Source organism: Sesamum indicum, linkage group LG4 (genome assembly GCF_000512975.1).
Source record: "Sesamum indicum cultivar Zhongzhi No. 13 linkage group LG4, S_indicum_v1.0, whole genome shotgun sequence".
Taxonomy (NCBI): domain Eukaryota; kingdom Viridiplantae; phylum Streptophyta; class Magnoliopsida; order Lamiales; family Pedaliaceae; genus Sesamum; species Sesamum indicum.
The window spans coordinates 13,941,065-13,957,271 of NC_026148.1; the positions used below are offsets into that span (position 1 = coordinate 13,941,065).

Consider the following 16,207-nt stretch of genomic DNA (forward strand, 5'->3'; position numbering starts at 1 on the left):
GGTTTGCTTGTCTTGTCTTGTCTGCTGCCATCGGCCTGCGTCCATACCGGTCTACTGCCGTCGACCTACGTGTGTTGGGGTGTTTGCTGCCTACTGCCTATGTGAGCGCTTGTCTGCTGTCGTCGGCTTGCGAGCGCTGGGGCGTCTGCTGCCGTCTTCCTGTCCGCGCGCCGGTCTGCTGCCGTCCGCCTGCGAACGCAACCATCTTTTTCTACGTTTTATCATACTTTGCAATTGTTTCAACCAAACACAACTTATATTATTATTTGAAATATCACACATTACAAATACATCAAACCAAACAACATATGACGATTAATGAAATTAATATCATTCATTCTATGTACAACTGAATCTCATCATACTTAATCCATCACACGAACCAAACGAGGTGTAACAGTATAGATAGTGCACACGTTGGACTCAAGCCCGACCCGGCCCGGAGAGATGGGTGGCCCAAATCCCGGTACGTGCTGAGCACGTGCGCATGCGGTCCGAGAAACTTGTAAATCAAATTGCAGTATTTACTTGGAAAGTTCTTAAACCTTTAGCCCTGTTCTCCCAAATATAATATTAATAACTGCAGTTTACTTCATTGATTCTCTCTCTGTCCAAGGAATTTATCTTTCTTGCAGATTTCATACGCATAGATACGAACTTTGGATCAATTTTGAAGCCCTAATTCTCATTGCAAGTATATAGGAAAGAAGCAGAACGCGCACCCGAAGAAGAAGAAGGGGATTCTCTGATACGAAGCAAAGATGAGGAGGGTGTTCGGGGTGAAGAAAGATAAAGAACCCCCTCCATCAGTTCAAGATGCCTCCGATCGGGTTCGTAATTGGACTGATTCTGTCTAGTTTAGGTTCCTTTGTCTTACAGCTTTAAGTTGTGATTTTGTGTGTTTGTTTGCTTGTGATTCTTTCTTTTCCCCTTAATATTTAGCAATAGAGTCGGCCCATTTGCCTTTTGTCTTAGGATTTTATTTTGTGGGTTTGAGAGCATATTTTATAATGTATAGATATGTGTTTTAGGACCTTACAATTTTTAAATTGTGTGTTTTACTATTGGTATGTCAGTAATCTGTTCCTTCAGAGTAATCCTGTGAACAGAGGAGGTCTTATGTCCAAGATGATTTATTGATGAATTAGTGATACACGTACAAAATGATAGGTAAAGTTACGAGTCATGACAATGCATCATGCATGACTAATGGTTGATTTCAGGAATATTTAGGCTTTTAAATGCTGAGACCAATTTAGTGTTCATTTACTTCAATGAGAAACTCAAAAAGCTAACTGATCCTAAAGTAATTTACCTTGATTACAGTTGGTACCATCCCTTAATTATATCTTCCAAATGTTCACTCTTAAGATTTGTCATTCCCGACAATGCTTGGAAAATGGTTGCTTGGTACAGTTGTTTATGCTTCTATAGTCTTCTAGGTTTTTGATTGCCCTTGTTTGATGTTTTTTCAAATGGTGTATCAAGTCATATATGCAAATTATGATTATTTCAGATCAATAAAAGAGGTGAAACTGTGGATGAGAAGATAAAAAAACTTGATGCTGAACTAGCGAGATACAGAGAGCAGATAAAAAAGACCAGACCAGGTCCAGCTCAAGAGGCGGTCAAAGCTAGGGCCATGAGGGTTCTTAAGCAAAAAAAAATGTAAGTGTCTCATAGTTTCCATTGGATCACAGTGACAGTTGCTATTACTTCTTAGATGCATGTTTTGTCATCTCATTAGAGTTTTGACTTACGTAATCTTTACTTCATAATTGAGCTCTAATCTTCGAATTCTTCTAGCATGTTGATTGGGGTGTGATCTTGTTAGTTTTTCCTTATTTGTTGAAAGAACTCAGTTGTAAATATGTTGGCATCAGGCTATCAAGTAAGAGTCATTAGAAAGAAAACAAAACTACATACCGTACAATGAGATAGTGGTTGATTATTCTACGTAATGTTTTTAGTCAACTAGTCCCGATAGAGTATTTTCTTCATACTAAATTGTATAATCTGAGTTAACCTTAAGAATACAATCATGCTACTGAATGTGATTTCCTCTATTTACATTTTTTTTCCTGTATTGATTTCCTTGAGTGGACACAAAAAAATGGAAGTGAATTCTGCTATAAGATAGAAGAGGCAGTTGCCGTTTGAAAGGATAGGGAACATGATGAGGTGTCTTACTCTTCCTGGGTAGTCTACATCACTCGATTTGATCTGATTGTAGTTCAGGATCCGAATCAGTGGTGTAAAGTGCTGAATCCTTTTGAGGTATTGTTGCTGTATCATTTAGTTAGAGCTGGATAAATGTAATAAAATGGTGAAATTATGCATACTTGTCTTTGAAGTGTGATGTTATGATTATATAATACACAAAAACTTATGTTTCTAAAATTGAGAGAAGGAATACATTTTAAATTTTTTATAAACGTCAAAGATTTAAATGGCTCTTATTAGCAATAAATGGATCTTATTAGCAATATGTAGACTGATTTTAGTTAAGATGATAAAGTAGTTACGAAAATCAAGATCACACACAAAATTTAATTAAAAGACCTTTATAATTCATCCAGATTTTGTTTATAAAGTCATATCTGTACCTACAATGTTTGTGGTCCCAATGTAGCACCCCTTAACGACACTACATTTTGTTACCACCAAATGAACACCCTTCCACGAATACATTTTTTCTCATAAGAAATTCACATTAAAACTAATAAGACAAATCATATTTTTGTTAATATATTCTATAAATCTCAAGCAATTAAATACTTTATCTAAATTTCGTATTCAGTACTCGACTATAGTACTTATGGACATATGAAATAAGCAAAATTAGTTTGAAGTGAAGTTGTGAAAACATTATCAACTCAAAATTGAGTGCAAGTTGGATAAGACATTAAGTGAGAAGTTAAATATTCATTTTTGTAAGTTATTAATATTGGTGAATCGTTTGGACAAACAATGATAGTTAATTTATACATGTTGAAAGTTCGAATAGTTAAATTTTTATTTTAGAGTTTGATCTAAAATTTAGAAATTTTTTAAATATTAAGAAAAAGAAAGAAGAAAACACAAGAAGCACTGCATAAGACCCAGACCATACCCAATCTTTTGGGTATATTGTATAACTTGGGCAAAGACCCAATGGGTATTTCATGGGTCGGGTATAAATAAAATGATAATGGGTCTTATTTTGGTGTGGGCCCAGGTTGGGTAATACCCCGCCCACTCACATGCCTAACTCTATAATTGAATGTTTCTAGTTCTACCGTCCCATCACACCTTTCAGTAATTACTTTCAAAATTTTCATGATCTTATGCAGTTTTCTGAACTTACACAACACTTCATATAGTTCCACAGTTCTGGTAAAGGTTCTCATGATTCTATGTCATTTTCTGAACTTGCTGGATTGTAAATGTTACCTGGCCTCTGTAGGTGCTTAGGTGAAGCTTTTACCGGGTCAAACGCGTGGTTTGCAAACTAGGGAAGGAAAAGTAGGAAACTAAAAGTGGAATTAGAAAAAAAGAAAGTTCACTGGTATTATTTTGTTATTTACATGGTGTATTAAAGTCCTTGATCAACTAAATTGGTGGTTCCCAAATGTTGTAGACTTCTTCTGGCACTTTTACTAAATTGTTGGGTGGGTATCTTAGTGATGGAAGCTAAAATATTTCTTTTTGGGCCCTCAGTTTCTGTATTAGTAGACAACACATTGCATGTTATGTTCCCTGCGAAAAATGTTGATGGTAAAGTAAATTTGACATATTGCAGTTCAGGCAGACAATTTATTTTTTTCTCTGTGTTTTTGTAATTAGTTTTAGGCCCGTTGCACACGGTTACATGTCTTTAGGGGCATGATCCAACAGTTAATACTGAAATTGTTCTCTTCCTGGAGAAAATCAATCATGTTTTGTGCATCTCTGTTAAATCATTTTCAGGTAGAAGTCATAAGGAATGTTTATAATGTTCTTTGGTTATTGCTTTATTGGTGTAATCATCTGGCTTCCTGATTAAATTTGATTTTATGATTCGTGCATATGATTATAAATCCATGTCTACTTGAACTCGGTCTATATTGCCAACTGCTCGACACATCGACATTCAAATATCTTCATTCAGTTTATATATAAATGACATATTTTTCTAGGTATGAAGGTCAGCGCGATATGCTGTATAATCAGACATTCAACCTGGATCAAGTTGCATTTGCTGCTGAGGGAATTAAAGATGCCCAACAAACAGTATGTTCTGAGAGCCTCCTTATCATAGCTATTAATGGCTCGCCATGACGCATGGCACACGTTGCGCTGGCCAGCGCCATTTTACAAAAATGGCACTGAGTTGCTTATGGCTTGTAAAATGGCGCTGAGTTGCTTATGGCAATGCCATTCTGCGCCATAATCCGTGGGGCAGAGGCGCGCCATAGTGAAGCCGGAGCCCTTTCGGCTGGGGCTTAAAATAAACTGGGCAAATAAAGGCTCGCTTTTTAACCCAACCTTTATTTCAGCTGATTTATTAAAAAATATAAAAAATTAAAATATCTTGCAAAACGAGTTAAATTAGAAATGTAGGATTTGTTTAATCATCTTGCATATTTTGAACTATTTTGTTTTTCCTAAGACTTGTTATTTTGCAAGTTTCTTTTATGGTATGATGATTAAAATTATTTCTAGTGTTTATATTTACTTATTTGTGCATTATTGATGTGAATATATATTGATGTATGAAATATATAATTTATTTCTGTACATGTGTACCGTACTATAAAAATGTGTGTGCTGCGCCGTGCGCCATGGCTCCAGGGGACCCTTTCGCCATGGCACGCCGTGCGCTATTAACAACTATGCTCCTTATGCTTCCTACTTGGAAATGACTTGAATAATTTCTTTTTGGGTCTTATAATGCTGAATTTGCTACTTGGAAATGGGGAATAGCATCATAAATATGACTAGTGAATTGATGTATTGATCATATCATATATCCATGGTTTGTTGCATGACCATGAGCTTTCGGAACAGCTAATGAGAGTCGATTCTATAGCTTTAGAATGTTTGCCCAGTTGAAATCTGAAGCTGATAGCTTTTTGCTCTATCAGAGCTTTGACTTGGTCGTTGCGTAATATGATAGTTAAGAGTCTGAAGACATGCATTATTAGAAAATATTTTTGCTATTGTCGTTGAGCATCATTATCCGGGTTCATAAATTCACATTAGAATCTGTTTCCTTGTTAGCAGCAGCCCACAGGGCAAAGTTCAAGATTTGTGAAGCAAAACTTATTCTGTATGTGATTGGAACCTGCTGTCTACCTCCTTAGAGGCAGGAGGACCAATCGTTTGTAATGAGGATGGAAGTGGTTCTTTTAAGATCTTGTTTAACTGATTTTATATTCAAGTACTTGCTGTCCAGCTTTATGTTCCTGTTCAAAGTTTGATGTGTGTGCTTGATTGGAACTTTAGAAACTTAGATGCTGCTATGGCTCGAGTTTGTCTGTAACTAACTCCACCACTTGCCTTTCAGATGTCAGCCTTGAAGTCAGCAAACAAAGAGCTTAAAGGAATGATGAAGACAGTTAAAATTCAAGACATAGATGTTTGTATCCCTCTGCTGACATCTTTCTCTTTTGCGCTGTAGGATATTTTACTGGATGCTCATATATTGACTGCTATAACTCTGGTTGTTTATAGAATTTACAAGATGAGATGATGGACCTCATGGATGTGAGCAATGAAATCCAAGAATCTCTTGGTAGAAGCTATAATGTCCCTGATGACATTGATGAGGATGAACTTATGGGTGGTGAGATCTGCTCTGACTCCTTTTGTAATGACATCATTCAACTTGTCACAGAAACTGATTGTTGGAGCAGCATAGCAAGAACTAACTTCTTAATTGTGTTGTTCAATGATCCCATTACAGTTTATTTCAGCCACATAGCTGTCTTGTGATTCGTTAGTGGTTCTGTATACTTGTTGAAATCTTTTATTTATGTTATTCAGAGCTTGATGCTCTGGAAGCAGACATGGGTTTTGAAACTGAAGGAGATGGAGTGCCTTCTTATCTTCAGCCTGATAGGGAACCTGATCTGGAATCAGAACTTAACTTGCCATCTGCACCAAGTGGGCATGCCCCAGTTCCAGCAGGCAGAGCAAATGTACAGGTAATATATTACTCAACCAGGCTTTTCTCTGATTTGATCTCTCTTTTCATATGCCTGAAAAGGTTTTGAAGATCCAGGAGAAAGTTGTTGCAACATATGCTTTCACCTTTTGTATACTTCCATATCTTGCTGTATTGCTTCATATGGATGGCAAAGTTCTATTTTACTTGGGCGCGAAGTTTTCTCTATTAGATTTATTTTCTTTTGGACTCATCACAGACTCTAGACTTTCAACCATTGTCATATTTTGTTATTTCTCTCATCACCATCTGAAAGTACTGGGTAGAAAAGGAACACCTAATAGAGAGAGCTCCAACCTTCTGCATACTTAAGGGGAATTTCTGTTTGCATCTATCTGCTTTGGTTTATTGTGGATAGATCAGTAAAGTCAAATTTCCTAGGTTCTCAAATGTCATTCTGGAATGAAGGGGGTTGTGGCAGGAATGGTCTTTGTCTTGCTTACTGGCTTCCAATTCGGAAGTCTTATGCAGCAATTTGCATATCCAATGTCTAATCTGGCATTACTATATTAAAGAATCATCCCTCATTTTTTTAGTTCGACTTTTGTGTGCTTTAGCTAAAGCTGAAGTTTCCACTGTTAATCCTATTGTCTATTTTACTTATATATATATTCTCGTTGGCATGTCTTGGCTAAGCCGCATTGAAACTGTTTAACTACTTGTACTATGGCCAACCTTATTTAATAAATGATTTTTATGTTTGACAGGCAGAGGATGAACTAGGTCTACCCGCCGTCCCTCGAGCTTCACTCCGTGGTTAGAGAGGGAGCTGGCAACAGTGAAATTTTGACAGACATTGTGATCATGGGAAGGCTACTGTAAACACGTTCAATATCTGTTGTTTCTTGTCATATTTGTAACCATATGTTCAAGGCTTGGCCAGAGACGAACATGCATGGGATGTTATTGATGTATAAAATCCGGGTACCATGAACACCAATACTCTAAACACATGGTGTTGATAGACAACCATGTGATTCTTTAACCTCTTTGTGGTGTGGGAACTCAAAGGTGGATGGATATGTATAGATGTTTGGTACACTATCCAATTTCATTTGCTTGTTGGTTACTGCTTTACCTGTGTATTTTGCCTCTTGTTCTGATCTCATCCCTCCATTCACAATTCAAGTGTAGATATTTCATTTGGTCTGTACACAGAGACGTGGTTCATGCCTTGTGATAGCGTTAGTGCATAATAACGCGCGAGATTTAGATTGCAAGGCACCTTTTCCAATAGGAAGACAGAGACATTCTCTATCAAATCGTATCTAATAGCATTAATTTTGCAATTGGATTTTCTGTAGAATATATTGCCTTGTAAAGATTGAAGTAGACATTTTTGCCAGCAACTTTTAGGGCTATATATGTAACTGTAATTTTTATTCCACTCGTCTGGGGCTTATATAGGGGTGGTAATGAGGCAGGCTTGGGTGAACTCAGAACTCACCCCACGAATTTTGGGAAGGCTTTGGGGCCCATTCTAGTATTTTCAAGCCCCGTCCTGCCCCATTCTACCCTAGTACAAAATTCGTTAGGATGGATCTGACTCGGTAAATTCAATTATTTTTATTTTTTTATTTATTTTTAAAATAATATATATATATATATTCATCTTCTCCATCGTCAAATATTGTTGGACAATTTTTCAATTGATCAAACTGTTGAATAAATGCATAGAATCAAGCAAATAAAAAGATATAATATTATATTAGTGTTTATCTACCAAGATAAAACAATATATATATATATATATATATATATATATTAAATGATTGTATCGTGATGAGTTCTTAAGGATCCGAGACTCGCCCCAAACCAGCTACTTGTTCCGCCTTCAATTTTTTAGACACGAACAAGACAAATTCAGTTCGGATCTAATTGCCACCCCTATATCAACCAATAATCCAATCAACTTACTGAAACATGGCCTAAGGTCACTTGTGCATTCAAGAATTGGGCTAAATATTTGTGTTGATCCAGCCCTAATCAGTGGTAGAATAATTTGAATAACCCCTAAAATTGTTGAATTCAAAAGTAATTGAATAATGTCCTCTTTGCCCTCAATGTTTGGACTCTTTCTCAAATCTCATGTAAGGTAGTGTCCTAAAGAAATGGAATGCAACATTTCACCATACTTTTCTTCACTGCAACTAAAAATAACATACAATAATTTTATTATATCCCATCTAAAATTTCTATTATGCATTCTTCAATCTCATCCTTAAATGTAAATAGGGCTGAGAAATTAATCAAACAACTCGACTCAAAATTAATTGGTAAAAGTCAATTTGATGTTGAATCGTTAGTTTAGCAAATCAAATTTGAATTTAATTTAAGTTTTTTTTCAAATTCAAGTCGAGCTCAATTTTTAATTATAATAATAATAATAAAATATATTTGAATATCAAACTCGACTCATGTCCCATTTCACCAAAACTTGTTATAGTTCGATTTGATTATTAATCAAATTAAATCCAAAAACGTAATTTTTCAAACTCAATAGTAATTCATACATGCTCAAACAATAATGTATTTGACTCGATTCAACTTGTTTACGAGGGGTGATAAAAAAAATAAAATATTAAAACTACTCAAACCATCCCAATCAAATCGAGTCGAACGGTTAAATATATATGATTCAATTTTGTAATTACATATATAAAATAATACGATGAAATTAATTAATTGTTTAGAAGACTTTAATTATTCAATTTATAAAAATCAAAGTACATAAGTTGTCAAATATTATTATTCACGTTCCAAAGCCCATTTTTATAAAGGTTAGGTTTGGGTTCTTAACTGTAAAAAGTCCACAATTTTCTGTTTCTGCATGCAAAAATAGAAAAAAAAAAAAAACAAAAATGTAAAATTAAATTAAAAGAAATTTTCATTAGATTTGAATCCGTATAGTGATTAAATATCTTTTTTTTGTGATTTTTTTATTATTTTGGTTGTGCTAATATTAATTTTTTTTTTATTTTTAATTCATTTTTATGTATCGGATATTTGTTAGTTGGAATTCGAATGTTTTTAAAATTTTTTTTTTGGGTGAAATGTAAGTTTTTATTCATCCTATAATATTTACCGAGTACTCCGGACATACCCGAAGAGATACAAAAAGACCCTCACTAAAATTTAAAGAGCAATTATCGATGATGTCTCCCTTGAGCATTTTCCTAAAGCCCAAGGTAAAGAAGTTGGCTAGCAGGACCAAGCCTTGCTGCCTAACAACAAAAGTAACAAGAATGTTTTATCAAAATCAAGTTATTGTGGGAGAATCCAAAAACAAGTCTTTATCAGCAAGCCTACTCAGGAGACAGCAGAGACGATACGTCATATGGATTATACACGTCAAGGGCTACGTCACGCTAAACAATTTGACCAACTCTTTCTATATCAGCCGACCAACCGGATCAATCAATTAGTAACTGCATCTCTTGTTTCTCGGATTGACTGGACAATGACTATAAATGATTATAATTAAAGATAAATCCAAATTAAGTTTGGATACTGTTGTTAGTTAGCTAACATCCGTAGACTCCTATTGATATGCAACTTACCTTAACTAACTCTTGGATTTTGCTCCAGATGCCCATAAAATAGAGGCGATGTTGCAGGAAAAAAAGGCAACTCAAGCTACTCATATTTGACACAATTGTCACACTCGCCAAATAGTAAGGGTACTCGTTTCTTGCTCGTTTCCTGCACTCTACAAGCTCATTTTATTCTGCATTTTCATATTTTCACTCCAAATGGCTCATTTCACCATTATTTCTCTTTATTTTAATTCTTACCGCTTCTTTTTGAGTATCCAATTACTGACAGATTAGTCCTCAGGTGATCTAATGATTTTCACAAAGATTATTTAACCGCGTATATTCTTAATTTTTGTTAGTCTCAACATTTTATTTTTGTTATAACTGTTAAAACCAAGATACCACACCCAAATTGTACTTTTCATTTTGGTTTTGTAAACGAGAAATTAAACAAGTTATTTTTAAAATCATCTATGACAATTCGATTTGATAATAATATATATATATATATATATATAAAGAAAAAGTGCTTCATTACACCCATAATCTTTCCGGATTTAAATGTAAAAACAGCCTAAAAGAATTAATAATTGTCAATTTGTGGGAAGATTTGGGAATCTGGGCAGGTCTGCTTTTAATCAGAAAGGCCTAAATAATCTGCCCCCTCTACCGGTGGAGTGTTTTATTTATTTTATATATATGTTTTTTTGAGTGTTTTTATAAATCAAGAAAAAAATATATTTCAATAAACAAGGACAAAAATATTTATCTCAGGGTCTTCAGCAACTGGGGAAAATTATTCACTGGTTGCTCAATCCTTCCTGCCCCCAAGACTCTGAGATAAAAATGCTGTCAAGACAAGCAGCTTCCCATGTACCACCATTTTGCAGATTGCCATTCACAAGTCCATACCTGTTCTCTGTGAGCAACAAGAATATGTATATGGCTACGAATGGATAGAGAACGGAGAGAAACGCTACGCTAGCTGCTGTACAATTCAAAATCAGTGCCACTTAGACGGGCTTTAAAATCGACTGAAGGACCGCTATGAAGAACTTCTGATTTACAAACATCAGAAAAATCTATATGATCAGGGCTTTATCAATCAATCCCGGTAACGTCTAGTCATTTCTGCAGCATTGGTGAGGTAATTTTCTGCAGACAAAACAATGAAGAGACTTAACTGGTCCCCGACTAATTTTCAATGACGTAAAGATCATAGTCGAACCATAAATGTCATCAGTACTACTGCGTAGCTAGAACCATAAATGTCATCAGAAGCCACAAAATCAAAGACTAAAAGTGATTACGAGTGGCTTAATGCACCTTGATGATAGGCCGTGAGGCCAATTCCTGTCAGTTGAGATCAAGTTTTCGCATGTCTAACATATCCCACATGGCATCTGAATGAGCTAAGTTAGCAGTGAAGCTTGACCTGTTGTAGACATTGTTATTATTGGCGGAAACAGTTAAACTGGTTTTCAACCTCACCACCTCTTTCTTAAGGGACTGGAACTCACCTGAACATAGGAGAAATATGAAGAATTTGGTTCAGATAGTATATCTTTTCAGACACACAAGAAATGAATCAACAAGAATGTCTGATGTAACTGGAAAATCAGAAGTTTAATGTTAGTCAGACAGAATAGGTGAGGCTGCAATAAAATAAGGATTAATAATAACCTCCCCAACTGAAAAAACGAACTTAATAATCTTTCAAGCTAGGAAAAGTTAAGTACTAAGTTCAGCTAACTAATACCCAAAAACTTTGGCTAATATGGGATCAATTATGTCACTCTCAACTTGTCGCAAAGTTGCTTATATTATTTGTCATGCTGCTGGTAATGAAGCTATTAAATCATTGACTTCAATATTTCTATGTTTCTTCCAAAGAATAAACTACATATAGCAAAATTGCATTAACGGTTAATCATCATAAACAGCAGCATTAGCATCTAAAGCCGAGTTAAACTTTCCCTGAAAGGTATAGAAGGTGGGGTAATGAGTGATATCTGACTTAGATACAATAAGATTGAAGAGAATGATATACTCACTATCTACAATGAATTTCTCCCGCTGCATCCTCAGCAACTGCTGCTTCAGTGTATTATTCTCCATTGATAGAGCAGCATTTTGCTGACTTATTGAGGCAACCCTGACAGCCAATTCCGACCCCAGATTCTGTGCCATGATTTTGAGATCAGTGAAAAGTAATGGATGAAACAGTAGCAGATGAACCACCAAAGGTTGAAGGGTAGGACAGGCAAGATGGAGACAAGCAGTTGGTAATGACAGTCCTTAAGAATGGTTAGATCAAGCTACGGAAACAAGTACAGAGTTGGTTTTTACACTACTGGCAGCATTGTAGCTCATATTCCGCAGGCATAAATCACTGTTAAACCAACTCAATGTACTTGACAGTATGTTCAGTCATATAAGTATAGGCAAACTAGTCACAAATGTGCCCCGTCCCAAACATTTTACTAGTGCTTTAGAGATATGTGTCCGAAGTATAAAAAACAATAATTTTAATATTTTGAAGAAGTCTCAGGTCTATTGATAGACCAGTATTTTCTGGCACTAGCGTGTGCTATCTGCAAAAGTCAGAACTATTGATATTTATTTGATTGGGAAAAGTATCTTTAGCATTTTCTTTTACTGGAAGCTTGTATTTGAAACATAAGAGGGATACTGGCCAGCAAACTAGTATATCAGCAATAGATTGTGGGGGAAATCTGTTCAACTCTCTAGTCACATAATATAGTCCATCTTGTGTGGTTGTTTGCCACGTGTTCATAAATAATACAAAATAGAAAGGAAAAATTAGTACCACAGAGATATAGTTTCCTTTATTTTTTTGGTTCCATACCTGAAGAATATCAACAGTTCTTTCAAGATCAGTGATGTATTGGAGTTTTCGAGCTCTAGACCTCTGTCCAGGGTGGCTGCATGTCAATAAGTGTATCATAAGAAAGAACTTTGCATAAGACGAACTAAAACACAAGATGGCATACAAGAGACTGCTCAGAGATTATTCCATACCATATTTACTTCAGTGCATGTTAAAGAGAGAATGAAAGTAAGAAACAAATGTAACAGAGAGACACACACACACACACACACAAACACACACACACACACCCCCTGTGTGAGTATGTAAACAATATGATGGTATTGAGATGCTACAAATTCATTTTACACATGATTTTGGATATTGTTTCCAGTTTCAAGCAAAAAGAAGACACGGCAGACTACTGGTACATGTTGTGGAAAAGAACAGTATAGTTTTTCTCTCTGTGTTAAACTACAATGTAAATTCGTGGTCTTTGCATATGCTAAAAATTTTGGTCTTCATGCAGAAAAATGACTAGCATTCAGAATTTCGACATGAACTTCTCATCAAGTTTTATAGGTCCAAATGCAAGTGATTTGAACTTCTAATTTGGTATTGCATTAAGCTTTTAGACCATCCATTGAACTTCTGAGGCTGCAAGTAATTGGAAGGATTAAATGTATAGAGATCTTCTTTCTTGACCTTCTCAGACCAAAGCACAAATCAGGCAAATTTAGCATATCATCAGATGAGTAATGAATGCAACACCCACTAACTTTAAAAGGTTATGCAAGACTACACTACTCGAATGGACACAACTAGTATCATAGATACAGTTGTCCCAGGAGAAATAGCAGCAATCACAAGATTGATTATCTATCAAGTGTCCAAAGCTTTTTTGAATATAAAAAGATCTTGCAACTTGAAAAGTTTTGAGTTTATGAAACCAGATATGATGCTAGATCTGGCAGTCATAAATCAGATATCCTATTTTAGGATAGTTTGTAAGTCACCCATAACCAATTATTGAGATAAAAGAAATCTCATTGCGAAAATAAACATGCCAAAATAGGATCTAACCGTTTCATTGCTTTGTTCCCGGTATTGATCTCACTCGCTGAAGTATAGGCATCACCATTTGAATCCGACTCTCCCGGAACAGAAATATATCCATCTACATGCTGCAGAGGGTTTTGCATAACATATTCCGAAAATGCTGAAACTATTTCTTTTTCGGGAAGGCTCCACTTGTTTTTTCTTCTTGGAGAATTAGGACCATAAGTACAACCGGACCCCAATCCATCATCTGGCTCACAAGAATCTGCAGTTTCTGTTTCATTAAGTTGATCTAGATCTGGTAAAGGCACTATACCATCAAAAATGGTGAAAGAATCACTAGCAGCTCGGCCGTGTAACGCACCGTTCCAATTTGAGTCAGTATCACTCAGTAAATCATTCAGCCATGCTGGCTGCTCCTCTAGTATGAAGCTCTGCCAGAAAGATTCACAATGTCCCGATTTCCTGGCATGCAACTCAGTATCTTTGCATGAGGGTGAGGAAACAGGGACAGTAGCTTGGCAACCCATGGTTTTCTTTTGGATAGGGCAACGAGGAGGGAGTTGAGCTTGCTTTGACATACTGAAGTTTATTATCTGCTGAACAACATAATTTCATGGTGTTACGTCAGCTTCTTTTGCTTTGGTATCTTCAGAATAAGATCCAACAAGTCTAAATTGCATGAGGTTCTGATCAGATTAATTTTATCAAAGTTTTGAACAAAAGCTTAAAGAGGATACAAATCTAATAACTGAACAAAGTAAAAGAGTCTAGATACACAGATATCCTACCAACAAAATTGTGTTTCTCGAGACCAAAAGTGAAATTTTACAGTTTAAGAATTTATATGTTTCCATGTAACTTGTTGCTAATGAATTCTCCTACAAAACAAAGATCTTTTTAGGCATGCAAGATCTGGAGTACATTTTCAGATTATATTTGATTTCATGCCTCACTGACCCAGTCGAAGAAATATCAAAGATAAACCATCAAGAAAACTATATAGGTTCCAAAAACTTATACAAGTTAAGTATCAGCAGTCTGGTACCCGTGGAAACTTTCACCTATTAATAGACAAAAAGAAATCAAGTAGCAAATTATCTTGCTAATCAACCCTGAAATACACAAGAATTCTTCAGTATTTAACAATAATCAACTGCAGGTCAGATTCTTGGCATTTTCAGAATAGATAAATGAAGACTCCTATGTCCTTCCAACCCACCCACCCATCCAAAGACATGGTTTGAACTGAAAAAAAGAAAAAAAAGACACACATACACAGAGTATGAACAATCTGTTCATTTATTACCATTGTCATCAAAGAGGAAAACTATTAGACGAAATGCATTTTGAGTCGACGAACAGTACTTCCAACATTTATTCAATCACCTAACCATAAGAAACAATACTGCTGTAACCAAAATCCTCCAGAACAGGGAAAAGAAAACAGCCGAACAAAAACAAAGAAAAGAGGAAAAAAAAGAAACATGAATCTAACAATCTACATTTACCATTTGTGATTAGATAGAAGATGAGAATAAAAAATGCAGAACAGGGAAGCGATGCAATGAGATTGCACAACTTCGTACATGATAGCACAAAAACAAGGATCCCACGAAAGACTAGAATTTTTGCACATAGACAGTCAGTTATATCATTTCTCCCATCAAAACCAATATGTAACACAGCCAAAACAGAGAATGCCAAGAACAAGACCATGAAAATAACAATGGCACAGAAACTACAGAAACATAAACACAAAAAATTAAGAAACAGAAAAACAATAACCAAAATGTAGTTTTCTACTTCAAGAACTCTTAAACAGAAACGAAAAACAATATCTTGGCATACCTTTTCTCAGTTCTGGGCTTCAGAATTTTCTCTTCATTAGAACAAAACCAGTAAAACGAATCTCTTCTTGAGAACAACTGCTGCAGTCAGTATCTAATCTGCAGAAAGAAAGATACAACAGGTTTCAACACACCCCATAAGCATATAAAAACTATCAATTGCAAATAACGGGCAGTCTACTAGCACATTTTTCCTATTAATAACATCATAAAATCAGAACCAAATTCAAAAACCATGACGGCATTGTACTGACAAGAAAGAAAACTGAACTGGGTCCGGGCTGTGGGCGTTTCGAGTTGCGCAGAGATCAGCAGCTACTGCCCATATTTTCTTCTTGCGTGCTTATTAATGTGCCCATCACTTTACTCGGTTTGTGAAAGACAAAAACAGCCTATTTATTGAACCCCATTAATGGGGTTTAAAGGAAATAGCTTTTTTCTTTAAAAAAAAAAAAGGAATAATTACAGTACCCTTCCCTAAAGTTTAATGTAATTACACATAGATTTTTCATAGTTTGAAAAATTATATTTAATACCTCTAAAAATTTATTTTTGTAAATATTAATAAATTCAGTAAATTGTGACCAATTGAGGGACTTATTTGTTAGATTGAATCAAGTTTCAGACGTACTACATGTAATTTTTTCAAATTATAGAAAATTTATGTTTAATTATACCAAATTCTGACAGAGAAAAATGTAATTATCCCAAGAGAAAAAAGAAAAGAGAGAGAGAAAAGATTGAA

General features: G+C 35.3%; 2 protein-coding genes across 8 annotated transcripts; one reads left to right on the forward strand and one right to left on the reverse strand.

Annotated features, from left to right (window-relative positions):
* Positions 543-7,263, forward strand: LOC105161013 (charged multivesicular body protein 5-like). The gene is made up of 7 exons (XM_011078561.2): positions 543-830; positions 1,517-1,668; positions 4,158-4,251; positions 5,528-5,599; positions 5,695-5,806; positions 6,007-6,167; positions 6,895-7,263. Exons 1-7 carry the CDS (start codon positions 762-764, stop codon positions 6,946-6,948), a joined length of 714 nt encoding a protein of 237 aa, XP_011076863.1. The 5' UTR covers positions 543-761; the 3' UTR covers positions 6,949-7,263.
* LOC105161014 (uncharacterized protein At4g06598) lies at positions 10,369-15,837 on the reverse strand. Of its 7 annotated transcripts, none has more exons than XM_011078567.2 (7): positions 15,717-15,837; positions 15,464-15,561; positions 13,977-14,211; positions 13,637-13,877; positions 12,593-12,668; positions 11,778-11,904; positions 10,369-11,243 (listed from the first exon to the last, which is right to left on the reverse strand). In XM_011078567.2, exons 3-7 carry the CDS (start codon positions 14,191-14,193, stop codon positions 11,080-11,082), a joined length of 825 nt encoding a protein of 274 aa, XP_011076869.1. In that variant the 5' UTR covers positions 14,194-14,211; positions 15,464-15,561; positions 15,717-15,837; the 3' UTR covers positions 10,369-11,079. The 7 variants fall into 7 exon arrangements, with proteins under 7 accessions (XP_011076869.1, XP_020548805.1, XP_011076865.1 ...); XM_020693146.1 differs by having other exon boundaries at positions 13,637-13,886; XM_011078563.2 differs by having other exon boundaries at positions 10,369-10,878; positions 11,050-11,243; positions 13,637-14,211.